Genomic DNA, 13791 nt, shown 5'->3' on the forward strand with positions numbered 1-13791 from the left:
AAGGTGGCATACAATTTGAGAAAAAAACAATAAAATGCAAACAAAAGAAAAAATATATAAAGTGCAATAAAAATAAAAAATAATAAAGAATAGTGCAATATCCCTGATCTTGTCTGATCTTGGAAGCTAAGCAGGGTCAGGCCTGGTTAGTACTTGGATGGGAGATCACCTGGGAATACCAGGTGCTGTAGGCTTATACCATAGTCTTTCGAGACTGAAGGTTGCCAACCAGTGCAATAAACAACATTAAAACAAACAGTGGAATACAACCATAAAGCCAAAAGCAGCTAACTAGGAAATGAATGTCAGATGGTGATTCAGAATACAGGTGTGCATCCCTTAATGACAGGGATACATTCTCCAAACCCTGCCATTAAGCGATTTTGTTGTCATGCTGTCCTTACCTTGTGTTGTGTTGGTGTCATTAGGAGGCCCCAGAGGCCTCCTCCAGGTCATGGAAGCAAACCAGAAGTAGCTTCCTGAGGCTTCTTCAGGCCATTCTGAGGCCCGTGGAAGCCCGGAGCAATCTAGAGAAGGCCTTTTGGGTCTCCTAATGACACCACCAACTCGCAAAACCACAAGGTAAGGAGTTTCAGCTACTGAACAGTAAACCAAAGACAAACTGTTGTCTTTGTGGTCTGTTGTTGGTCAGTATGTCGCTAAGAGATGCTCACCTGTACAATCTGGATTTATATTTTAAACATTGGTTAGGTTCCTGATGTTTTTAACCCTTTATTGAATTGGTTGTTTTAACGGTTTTCAATTGCTGTGTTTTATCATAGTGATACAATTTTTGCAAGGTAGGATAGAACGCTTTAAAATATATACAAAAGTTGAACTCTGATGAATCAAAATTATATCCTGATGAAGTACTGAAACTGCAACCCTAAACACACTTACAGAATGAAACTGAGAAATCCTATGCTTACTCAGGATTGTCCTCAAGGGGTCTTTCTACCTAAAAGTCAGAAGGTAACTGTATATCTGAAAGTTTATATTTTGTGTATGAGAACAAGGCTGTTAATACAGCCACTATTAAAGCACATGGAGAAAGCTGTATGCCCATATATGGCAACATCATTCTTTTCTCTTTGTTTTCATGTAGATTCTTACACTGAAGAATTTGGAAGCCTGAAGCAGCATGTTGCACGCTTTGGTTCCTTGCCTGCACGTCAAGGTCTGATATGAGATGTTCTGTGGATGTTGGGGTTCCTTGTTTTAAGCTTCTGCCCATGGATCTGTGAAAGGAAAATACCACTGAGCAGAGATCAGAGGGAGAGTTGACATGAAAGATTAGATGTGTGACTCACAAGCAACCCTCTTGGTGAGAGCATTTGTTGGTGGCAAAATTCTGTGTGCTCACCAGCAGAACAGTTGAGGAAGAGGAGAGAATGATGCCCTCCAGCTTCACAAAGCCCAGTGCAGAGGCAGGATACCACATAGGACCAAACTACACGTGACATTAAATGCATCACTTGCTATGCTGTGCATTAATTTTCCATGGTAAACAGCCACTGGATGTTGTTTGATTAAAACATTTATATCCCACCATCAAGGGAAGCATCCAAGGTGGATTGAGGCTATGGGGACCGGCCCCGGCTTCTGTTTATCAAAGAAATTAAAGTGTTTCAGGGCGAGTGATACATTTCATGCATTCTTTCTCATCTTTCAAGAATCCTTCACAGCAGGCGCTTTTATTTTGCATACAGTGTAAATAGCAGTTTAAATTGAAAATCTGAATTAAAAGTGAAACGTAGGCTTTCTACCTGAGAGAAAACAAAATTAACTCTGGTGTTGCTTGCATCATGAAAAGCATTACAGAAAGTGAGGCAAGGTGGAGTTTTTGGAGTGCCTTAAGGTACATGAGGGAAAGACACAAAGAGGTGACCTGTTTGGCTATCTAGGCAGAGAGCCAGTAGTCATAGCTTCTCATGACTGGATTAATGCTTTGTGTCCTTATGAAAGCATATATGCATTCGGCACTGGGAGAGGCTGTATCTTAGCAATTGCATCTAAATGCTTTGAATGATAAAAGCAGCAGGGGAGTTCCCTGTTCTTAAAGTTCATGGATGTCTGTGTTGGTACTCCATGAAACCTGGCCTGCTGTATTAGGAGCTGAGAGAGACAAAGTAGTTGCTGGCTGATGCAGTGGTGGTGATGTAAAACAGCGCCATCTTGGTAGTGGCATCCAATCTGTGGAATTCTCTCGGCTAGGAGGCTTACATTTCAGCAAACAATGAAAACATTTTTGTCTGACATTTCTCCTGAGTTATTCTTATTCTGTGGTTGGTAATAATGGTTTTAATTTTTTTATCCAATTATTTAAAAAAATGTTGTGAGCTGTGCTGTGTCCCTTTTCAGTGAGGTCAAAAGGCAGCTAAGAAATATTTTTAAAACCCTTATTGAGAGAGTTCTGTTTCTTAAAAATCACAAGTTATTAGCATTTAAGCCATAAATTAGTGCCCTTTCCCAGCTTTCTCTTTGTCTTACTAGTAGTAAAACGTCTGTCATTCAACAAGAGCTACCAATCAATCAGCAAAGTAAAGGCTTGTCCCTAACCTATTTAGCTGAAATGAATGAATTTTATCTTAAGGTGGTCTTCTGCAAGGGCAAGAAGCCCTGTTTGTGCAAGGGAAGAGGGGTGCTTTTCAAAGATCTTCTTTTTCCTTTGTAGCTCCCTCTGTTCTTGTGAATACCTGCTATCTAGTTGCTCTTTGGCATTCCACAATACTTAGGAACAAATTTTCAGTGTGCAGGGGGGAAGGGAAGAGTGTACAAGATCAGTGGACAGTTTTTGGCAAACTGGGCTTCTTCCCCAAGCAGAACACTACCTTAAGGCACAATCCAAAAGGTGCAAGGGAAGAGATCTATAAAATGAGCAATTTTGCATTTTTAGAGGATTACTTTTTTTTAAATATGGTAAGCATTTTGACACACATATAAATGAAGATGATAGGATTTTTAAAATGTCTGTTTGTAATGGTTTTGCAGATGTCAAAGCAGGAAATACTGCTGTCAGCAGAAATTTTATTTCTGAGCAATCTGCGGGAAATGAGGAATCAAAAACTACTGCAGAGGTTTGGCATATCCTGAACGGTTTCCTGAATATACAGGTGTAGTCAGTACATGCGTAGACTTGTGTTTGGGCTAACATAATGTTGCTGATTTTGTCGAACCCGGCACTTTTAAATGTACTTCTCATTTGGATGGCACAAGCCACGAGTCTTTGTTCTGTGACAGTTTGCTGATCTCTAGAAAATCCCCTAAGAAGGGATTTGGAGTAGTGGTAGAGGAGAGCCTGTCCTTGGAAGGAATTATTTTGTTTACATGCCATGATAGCTGAACTGACTCTCCATTTTCAGAAGCAGTTTAGTTTAAATAGCAAGTGCTGGAGACAACAAGTTTTCCAATTGCTGTTTTCACTCATACTGAAGCTTGGGGAGCCCCATGGAGAGCTCCATGGGGTCCCCCCCCCCCAGTGGCTGGCACTGCAGAAGGTATGTTTAAAAAAATCCGTTCAGCCCTGGCAGTGGCACTATCCTGGGGATCATGTCACTGCCTTCGCCGCTCCCCTGCAACAAATTACTCCTGTTCCCAAACTCCTGAGTAGTTTGGGAACTGCAGGGCTAGCTAGCCCAGTAAGAGTGTTAGGAGCCATCTACTGGTGACTGGGGAGCTGATTTGCTTTCCTCCATCCTAAAACCAGCTAGAGCCCCATATTGCAGATTATGCTTCCTTCCTTGTCATTTCATGTGGTATTAGCACTGCCTGGTGTGCCACTTGGGTTCTCCCCTGACCCCCTCAGTTTTCTGTACTTTTGTGCCCTCCTGGAGAGAGAAAAGTTCCAGTGATAGGACAGAGAGAAAAGATACAGGAAGCCTTGCTCAGGCAGGAACATACAGTGGATGATGGGTGAGGGGCAGGATCTAGGAGCAGGCCAGGGGGACTATTTATTGATAAAGCGTGAAATGGGGAGGCAGGAAGAGTGCCTGAGAGTACAGGTTGAGTCTCATTTTTCAGGAGGATTCTGTTCCCAGAACTCATGTGGATGGCAAAAATTGCATTAAAGCAAATCCATTTAAAAAACAATGTCCCTTTACCAGGTGATTTAAAAACAGCCTTGCTGACCTTTTGTAATGCATCAAGCAGACAATCAGTGTCTCTCCAGGCACTTAGAAAGGCGTCACTCTGAGGCAACAATTCCTCTCTTCACCAGGAGCCACAGTGTGGGGGAAAGAATGGAGGAGGTGATAATCACTGCCATTTAGCCTTCTTTCACATGCTTAGAGGGAAGGGAGGAGTCGCTTGCCTCAGTGTGAAGCTGTTCTAAGTGCCTGGAGAGAGACTGATTGATGGATTGTCAGCTGGCTGTGCCCTCTCACATTAACAAGGCTATTGTTAAAGGACTTTTTTCCTTTAAGGGCCCTTCTCATCATGTTGAGATAAAACCACAGGTACAAAAAATCTGTGGATAATTAGTTTATACCTGTACTTGGACTCCTCCTAGTTGGGAGAGGTCTTAGAAAGTGAGAGGGACCTAACCTGGGAGGGTAAAGAAAGACAGACCAAAATGTGCCAGGAAGTTGGGGGGGATAGCCTGCCTTGGAGTTGGATAGCCTTGTGTGGGTTCTTGGAACACCAAGCCTCTTTGACCTCACCTATCTGCTCTGGAGTTTGTTTCTGGTGCTTTATCATCGTCATTGCAGAAAGAGGTCTTTATTCTCGAGATTACTCCTTTCTTATTTCTTTATTCCCTTTCCTTAAATGTTTTAAGATTCAGAAAAGTTCACGTTTTGAACAGAGGTGTGATTTGAGGAGTACTAGAAATGAAACCCTGAATCTTAACCGGTGGTTGGTTTATTTTTATTTTTTTAAAGGCAATAATGTCAACTAGCAAAGTTCAGGACTTCCCCACCTTTTTGTCGCAAGCTAGCAAGTGAGATCTGTGAGCAGAAGTAGCCTTCTGCCTGTGTAGCAAATGGCATCATGGAAGAGATCCTGCACTTCTAAATTTGCCCTGAGGATCACACAGTTGAAATTATCCTGCGATGCCTCTGTCACTTTGAGGAGTCTCCTAGTCATTTCTGTGTGCTGCAAGCCTTGATTCGAAACCGGTTGTTTTCTTACATCTTTATTAAATGTTTGACTTTCTTCCCCTTCCTTAGAAACCAGCTCAGTATAAAATGGATGGACCACATCGAGGCTATTGTCTCATTGTTAATAATACCAATTTTGTGAATCTTCTTGAGAGGAGGGGATCTCATACTGATGTCAGTAAGTGACCTAAAAGGAAATATTTGTGTTCATTATTTCCCTCTCTCTTGTTTGAGTATACCTCTCCAAGAAGTACTTTGCCTACATAGAACAGGGAGTTAGTGAACTGTTGGTTCACAGTTTCATGCCAGATTTTTGCTCCTGTGACTGATGAAGAAAGCCCACTGACTCATGTGGGCTGAAAGTTTGAAGACAACTTTTAAAACTACTAAAGCTTATTTAGAAAAGTATTTTTTGGATTCTGCATGCCTTAATTTTTTTCTTAACATATTTTTATCTTAATGCAGCATTTCTCATATAACCATTTGGTGGCTTCTGCATAGCCTCCAATGAAAACATCAGATAACTGATTGCCTCAAGCCCTGAGGCTATTCAGAAATAAGACACCTGCTAATTGGCGTGCAAAGAACTGAGCTCTTGCAGTTTACAAGCTCAGTAAATACAGGGAGATAAATGTTTGAGTGCCTTTTGTGTGGTGTGTTTTTTTCCATGTCTGTCAATGACGGGTAGTTGGGGCAGGTGAAGGCTGGGTCACATAACGGGCAGCCCAATTCTGAGCTGCCCAGGGGCGCCCAGGCTCAGTGGAAAGGGCTGCCGCTGGATCCTGTGCCCCCCCAGCTACCGCAGGAGGTCCCTCGGGAAAAGGAGACTTTCGTCCCCTTCCCCCGGGTAAGGTAAGCAGCCCCACAATGGGGCTATTCACTTTACTGCCGACCAAAAAGTTGGTAGTAAGGTAATGGCACTTGTGTAGGGCACGTAGCCCTACATGAGTGCCCTGGATCCTGCAGAACAGAACTCCACAGACCCGCCTCCCATCCCTCCCCCAGGCATGCCTCCAGCCTGCCCCCTCCCCCGTCACACCTCCCTGCCAAGTCTCCTCCCTGCCCTCTCTCTGCCCCTACCAGCCTCCCCCCTCCCCAGAACGCCTCCTCCCTGCCCCTGCCTCCACCTACTGTTCTGCAGCTTGGCAGTCCAGGAGACCGCCAAGCTGTGGAAGCTAGGCAACCGCCCTGTGCTAGCCCAGCACCAGCAGGCACTGGGCTAGCACCGGCGGGTGCCCAGCAGTGAGGCTCCCAAACGTGCCTTGTGGCACGTTTGAGACAGTTTTCACAGGATTGGGCCCTAGGTCTTGAGGCTATTCATTAGGACTGCCTCATTACAAGTAATGGATCAAGTTTTCTTTTTTGCAAAAAATAAATATTTTATTTATTTACAAGTAATATTTTATTTCTTTCTAGGTCACCTTTTTAAAAGTCTCATAAAACTAGGTGGATCCCAATGGAGTGTCATTTTTAAAAGTGGGTTCTGGTGCTAAATAGTTTGATGACACTGCCTTAATGAATTTGCTGCTGGTTGAAATGGGGACCCACTAAGACAAATCACTTGCAGTTGCTCAGTGCAACTTTAGCGCTAATCCCTATGGATTGGTGACTTTTACCAGTCTCTTGGCAATATAAAGTTGCCTCTATAAAGAAGTTTACTTTTTGATACAAGTACATGACAAAGTAGTTCTCACTCAATGTCTGATTTCACTGTTGAATTGGGGTGTGGGATAGCATAACAGACTCTGCTTTGCTGGCGGAGCAAAACTTAGTATTATCCAAGTGTTCGGAAAACATATTTGATTACAGTCACGTTTTTCAGGCCTTTGGGGACAAGGCCTGCAGATGCCAGTGACACCCTTTAAAAAGGTAGGGAAAGTAAAAAGAAAAATAGCTCTGCCGACCTTTGTGCAGAAGAACAGCTGTGTTTTGAGGGCTACAGGCAGTCTTCCTGGTTGCACCAAGGCACCCCAGGATGTATTGTGATTTTCTTTAAATTGGCACACCAATGACCTCATTCTCTCCCTCTCCTCTTTCTAATAGGGGAACTGAAGCGTGTGTTTACTTGGCTTGGGCTAGAAGTGGAAATATATGATAACCAGACATCAACAGAAATGAGAAAGATTCTGCAAAAATGGCAGTCTGATCAAAAATGGAAAGACAACGATTGTCTAGTATTCTTCATTTTGTCTCATGGGGAATCAGGACAGGTTTATGGGACAGATGAAGAGCTAATCCCAATTCGTACTATCATGTCCTACTTCACAGCCAAACGGTGCCCGCTGCTGGCTCAAAAGCCGAAACTTTTTTTCATCCAGGCGTGTCAAGGTAAAAAGGTACAGCAGGCTTTCATACTGGAAGCAGACTCAGGAGACTCTATGGGGATTCAAGCAGATGCACAGACTTCAGGATACATCTCACCACAGCAGATGGCTTCAAGTATTCCAGACGAAGCAGACTTTCTCCTTGGCATGGCCACAGTGGATGGTTATTTTTCTTTTCGGCACGTACGGGAAGGCACGTGGTACATTCAGGCTCTCTGTAAGAAGCTGCAGGAATTGGTACCAAGGTAGGGCTTCATTGACGAGGACTGTGGCAGTCTTTCTAGGGTTTAATAGGTCAGTTCGGACATGAGCCCAAGGGCCCATGCCCTCTCAAAGGTTCACCGAGAATTATCTATCCTAGTGAGAACTGCTGCATAAGCTGTGACAATATTGAACTAGCGTAAGGAGAATATAAGCTACAGGGTGATTTACTTGCATAGACAAGGCATCTCAAGAAATGTGCACACACTTTATAGTGTCAAATTTATTATGCTATAATTCATACATATACAGCATATAGTGTACACAGACGCAGCTGTTTGATCCTGTTAATTAAGTACTCGAAATGTCCATTGGTGTTGATATACCTCTGATATAATTGACTACGTGACCTACAGCTATCCACCAATATCTGTGCTGGGATGGTTCCACACATCTCTTCAGTTGCTTCCTTCAGACCAGGGGTCTCCAAACTTTTCAGGATGAGCGCCACATAATATACTTTACACCAGGGGTGCTCAATAGGTGGATCGTGATCTACTGGTAGATCGCGGAGTGCCGACTCCCCCCCCTTCAGGTGCCTCTGGGAGGAAACGCCGGGAGTAAGGCCCATTGTACTCAATGGGGCTTACTCCCAGGTAAGTGTGGCTAGGATTGCAGCCTCACAGCCTAATCCTAGGCATGTCTACTCAGGAGTAAGTCCTGTTATACTCAGTGGGGCTCAAGGTACACCAACATAAAGGTACACATAAATGTTATATGTTATGATGGCGCGAACATTGTAAAAAAAACTCTGGTAGATCTCTGGGCCTTGCTGGGTTTCAAAGTAGCTCTGGAGCCAAAAAGGTGTGAGCACCCCTGCTTTACACTTTTTCACAGGTCAAAAAAAATCAGGTTTATAATTGAATGATTTCGTTTTACTTGGATTTTTTTTTGGTAATCAGCATGATATGATTCAGAACGAAAGAGAAATGTGACAAAGAAGCAATGCTGGGCTTAAACTGAGAATAGATATATAATGAGTGAAAACGTCAAACATTATCAAATGCTCTGATTGGGGAAAAAAGAAGTTGCTGTAGGCTGGATAAAATCTTGTGGAGGACCAGATGTCACTCCCGGGATGCAGTTTGGAGGCCCCTGCTTTAGACCAGCAGATGCCAAATCCCAGCCCACAGATCAAATCCAGCGCTTGGGGAAAGCCTTCCCTGTCATGTGTTGTTGCCTGCTGATTGTATACTGGGCAGCCACTTCTGCTGCCTGTCACCCCAGCAGGCTCTGCACCCTGATTTCAGGGCAGAAGTGGCTGCCTGGGACAACTTTCTGACAAGATTGATTGGAAAAATAACAGGCAACAGTATAGGACAGTAAGCACCCCGCACAACAGGGAAGGCTTTGTCACTACACAGTGGTCCACAGTTTGGAGACCGCTGCCTTAGACGTTTGCATGTTGCAGGTTTTCTACACTGGCATGTGTATGAATTAGAGCTCATTGATGTGTGCACCTTTTTTGAGACACTCTTGTAGAGGTGAGGAAGATCAGAGACATCATTCAACTCCATTTTTTTGTTATACAGTGGGCTCTCCTTATCTGCGGCTTCAGCATCTTTGTGTTTGACTCAATGCAGGTGCTGACATCATGTCTGAAGTCTCAAGGTCCTGGATGCAGCTGGAAGGGTGTCCCTGGGCCTTGGAAGGCCTCCCGGAGGCACATCCAGGGGGTCCTTGAGACTCTGCCCGTAGATTCCATTATCTGCAGAATACATTGTCTGTAGATACTGAGGACCACTGAACTAGTTCTATATTTATGTGACTCACACAGCAGCCAGTGAGCTCTTAGATAACTAAGAGCCCAATCCTATCCAATTTTCCAGCACTGGTGCATCTGCAATGCAGCCCCAAGGTAAGAGAACAAATGTTCACTTACCTTGAGGAGTCCTCTGTGATTGCCTCCTCACCACAAGATGCAGTGCATACCTCATTAGCGTGGTTGTGCTGGCACTGGAAAATTGGATAGGATTAGGCCCTAAGTTACTGCAAGGAGAAAACTCATTGGCTAGTTGGTGTGAGGAGGAGGAAATGCTGTGTGCTTTACTTCCTCTCTTTCCCATGGACCAGTGAGGCTTTCCCCCAGGCAGGCTTCTGCATAAATTAAAAGGAATGTGGAAGGACATCCCATTGGCTCATGGGCAAGAGGAGAAGGAACTGATGCAAGATGAGACTTGTGTCCAGCTGCCAGCACTAAAAAGCCCATGTTTGCAGGACTGGATTCAGTTGTTGCCTTCTTTCACTGACTGCCCCCTGAATAAATGGTTGGCACTACTGGGACATTTGTGCAGGTGACACACCCAGTTTTCACTATTAACAGAAGGGTAAGAAAAAGGAATTTCAGAAGACTCTAAGAAAATTACCAGTTCTGACTTGCCTTGAGCGTTCCTCTTTTCAGTTATGAACTAGCACTCAAGATTAATGTCAAAATAAGGGAGAAAGAAGAAGTCTGGCCTAATCAATTTCTTTCCATTCTCTCTGCAGAGGTGAAGATATCCTGTCCATTCTAACCGAAGTCAATGAAGATGTGAGCAAACGTGCAGATGAAAAGGGGGAAAGGAAACAGATGCCACAGCCAGCTTATACCCTAAGGAAAAAACTGATATTCCCCAAGCCTGTTGTTTCTTTACCATCATTTCAGTAGCCAAAGGATTTTTATTGGCTGTCATTCAGTTTGGATTGCTGGAGAATAATATGCAGTGGGTAAAGAAAGCAAACTTTTCTCTCTTGCTTTCATATATACTTGCCTTTCCACTGTCATCTTGTGTGTGGGGAAGTGTATTGTCTCAGTTTATCACTATCCCACACCTGTGTGTGGACTTACATTTTGCCTGCTTGTACATACTGTATGTCCATCTAACTGCCTTTGTACAGTGGGCCCTCAGTCTCTGTGGAGTGATGATGGTTCCAGGACCTCTTTCCCGCAGATACCAAAATCCACAGATGCACAAGTTCAATGTGGACGCAGAGTCCAGGAGCCACAATCATTTACTTGGAAGTTACACTGGGCCTGCAGCCCCCTCCATTGGTCTCCCCATGCTTCAGAAGAGACTTCCAATTGCATCCAAGAGCTGTTCTGAGATGGTGGTGGGGAGGGCCATCCATGGTTGCTGGAATCCATGGATGCTAAGGGCCCACTATATATGGTGTTACCATCTCCACCAGTGGAAGAAAGCATACTTTGCACAAGTTGTCCCACTGCTTAATCCTGCAGGCAGGGTCATGTCCTAACCTTGTAGGCAGCCCTTCCCAGGCCTGACACCAAATGGGGCCCTGCCTCTCTCCTGCCTTATGCTGCATTATTTGGGCTCTTGCTTTGCAATGCCAAGAAACCACTCCTCTACATAAGAAAACATGTTTGCAAGGTCTGCTTCCAAGGTGCTTCCTTTTAAACCCCAGGAGGACAAGCCAGTCTGGGTGACACAGATCAGAGCAATAAGGATTAGCACAAAAGTGCCAGTAAGACTGCAGTGACTTGCAGGTCTCTCACAAAGGATTTGAGGTCTGCTAGGTGCCAGTAAGTCTCCACAGAGGTGGCAAGGGGAAGAAGAACTCTAAAGACTTGCAAGGACTCAGTAGCCCACCTACTAAGTCACTAGACTGCACAGGGTTGTCCTCTAGCAAACAAAAGGGGCAGATCTGAGGCTTTCTTGGCCCCCCAATTGGGTTTCTTTTTGCTCAGACTCTGGTGCCTCTTCTGTTATTGCCCTTAGGTGGGGATGAGCAAGATTGCCAGAAAGTCTCAGCTCCCTGTTCAGAAAGAAGGGGAATTCTCAGGAGAAGTGATTTTCAGATTTTTTTGTGTTTCAGACTATATCTTCCCCAAGACTTTCACACTCTACTGAAGCAAGCAGTGAGGGACTTCCAAGTGAGGGACTTTTTCTGGCTCTGTGTCATTGGCCACAAATAATGGACCCATTCAACCTGGATGAAGATGAGGACAAAGACATGCTCTGCTTTTGGATTTGCCAGGGAGGGCTTGCTCTTCATCACAGAAGCACTAGAGGTTATTGGCCCAGTAGCATAATTATGAGACTGTTCATTTGTACTAGTGTGTTATGCTGAAAATGGAAACAGTGTTCAGATATATGTTCAGGCTGGATATATATTTAAATGAGGAACAGAAGACAATAGCTGTAGCAACTGTACTGAAAGATGTGGCCTCTTGGAAACTGTTCTGCACAGAAGAATCAGAAGTTCTGTAAGTTCCCTTGGGAATCCATGAAGTTGCCTGCTTGTTAATATAAAGTGCCTCTCTAGGCAGATACCAGTATAGATGAGATTATCTCTTCATTTCTTGAAGTGCCTGGCTGTGGAACTGTAGTCACTAGAGTTTGATATGTGCATGGTGGGTTGGAGATATTCATTTTTCAATAGGTGACAACAGTTCCCCTCTAAGCAAACAGAACAATCACATTTTTACTAACTAGTAACTTACCATATCACTAAGAGGACAACAGCATAAGTGATCACCCACAGGCCAAGAGAATTCTTTGCCACACATCTGCTCAAAGTCTAGAAAAACTGGGATATTTTAGAAGGCGAAATAGAACTACCAGTAGGTATGATTGTCTTATGAGTTGGCTGTGAGGCTCCAGCAGGTGGAGATTGGGCAGTAAGGTTTCTCACAGGAAGGTGGCAACATGGATAAGTAATTCCCAGACAAAGGCCACATCTAACTTGCAGATTTTCTCCTGCCCCAGAAAAATAGTTTTAAAAATGGACTATTGTAGTCCATAGTATATGCTGGTTTGGAAACAGAACTCTGAATAGTTCAACAAGCAGAAGACTCTGTTTTGGGAAGAAAATCAATATATAAATCACAGTACTGCAGTGGTTTTCCAAACTGTGCTGCAGCACCAGAGAGTGCCATGGCAAAATTCACAGGGGTGCTGCAGGATGTCCCTGCTGGCTGCTGCTTCTTGGCTCTCCCAGGTGCTGCCATCTTGCATCTGTGCAAGATCTCAGGTGATCCAAGATGGCAGTGCTCGAGAGAGCCAGGAATAAGAGTCCACCATGAAAGAACGCAGTGGCCACAATAAGTTTGGGAATGCTGCACTGCTGTAGCGGTATGAAAGAAGACTTAAAGGAAGGGAGGCTGCTTATAAAATAGCCAGACTATTAATGTGCACCCTTAATAGACTGAGGTCCCAATCCTGTTCAACTTTCCAGCACCGGTGCAGCCAAATTGTAGCACCAAGGAAGGGGACAAACTTTCCCTTACCTTGAGGAGGCCTCTGTGATTGCCTCCCCACCACAGGATGCAGCAAATGCCCCATTGGCACAGCAGCACTGGCACTGGAAAATTGGATAGGATTGGGGCCTGAATTACCTCCCAAGAGATCAAAATAAGAACATGGGAGATGATAAATAACACAGGCCTACAACACTGAGGGTCAGAAACATTTTTCCCAAACTTTATGATGGTTTGATATGAATAAGCAGCATGAGGAAGCTGCTTGAACCATTCACTAAAGAGGCTATGCTGTGTCTCCAAAACTAGACATGATAGGGCAAAACAGATACCATTTTTGGAATGGGCATCCCAAATATACCCATGAATTGGTGTAACGTTTCAGGAAGCAAAATGTGTGTTGGCCTGTGATAATTGAACAAAGAGTAAACTGACTGGTGTTTGATACTGCACTGGCTCTTCATGTGGTGTTTGTCATAGCCTTTGTCATGACTGCTGGATAAATTGCACAGCAGTTGCAAAACAAAGTTGTGGTCGTAGCAGAAAGAATCCATTCTGGTCAGTTCCCTTTAGTAAGAATTGCAAGCAAATCCACATAAACTGACAGTAGAACTCAGTTGCTTGGTGAGTTACAAAATATCATACCAAGTTTTAATTAGGATGCAAAAGGTATATAATTCTCAACATGCCCTTGAGCATTATTGAGACAAAAGTACTTCAAGTTCTACTGATCTCAGTTGGTATGTTAAGCTTACGCTTAACCTCTTCCTTTAAGATCAACAGAATTCAAAAGTCATTAACTTTGGCTGCGTTTTGTCTTGTTTTTTTCTTAATGTATGTCTCACAAGAGCTCCATATGTACAAACTGCAATGGCCATAAGCAAACAGACCCTTCTTAAGCTCAGGCGAGGCA

The 13791-nt window shown here is 44.0% G+C and overlaps 1 protein-coding gene across 2 annotated transcripts in view; it reads left to right on the forward strand.

Moving 5' to 3' along the window:
• Positions 1 to 13328, forward strand: part of LOC136644903 (caspase-10-like) — a 28704-nt gene extending 15376 nt beyond the window's left edge. For both annotated transcript variants that reach the window (XM_066621155.1, XM_066621237.1), the window contains 5 exons: positions 1106 to 1177; positions 2992 to 3077; positions 5166 to 5274; positions 7140 to 7665; positions 10169 to 13328. In XM_066621155.1, the coding sequence (XP_066477252.1) occupies positions 1106 to 1177; positions 2992 to 3077; positions 5166 to 5274; positions 7140 to 7665; positions 10169 to 10328 (953 nt within the window). In that variant the 3' untranslated portion in view covers positions 10329 to 13328. The remainder of the gene's footprint in view (positions 1 to 1105; positions 1178 to 2991; positions 3078 to 5165; positions 5275 to 7139; positions 7666 to 10168) is intronic.
• Positions 13329 to 13791: the final 463 nt, after the last annotated feature.

Source organism: Tiliqua scincoides, chromosome 1 (assembly GCF_035046505.1).
Source record: "Tiliqua scincoides isolate rTilSci1 chromosome 1, rTilSci1.hap2, whole genome shotgun sequence".
NCBI lineage: Eukaryota > Metazoa > Chordata > Lepidosauria > Squamata > Scincidae > Tiliqua > Tiliqua scincoides.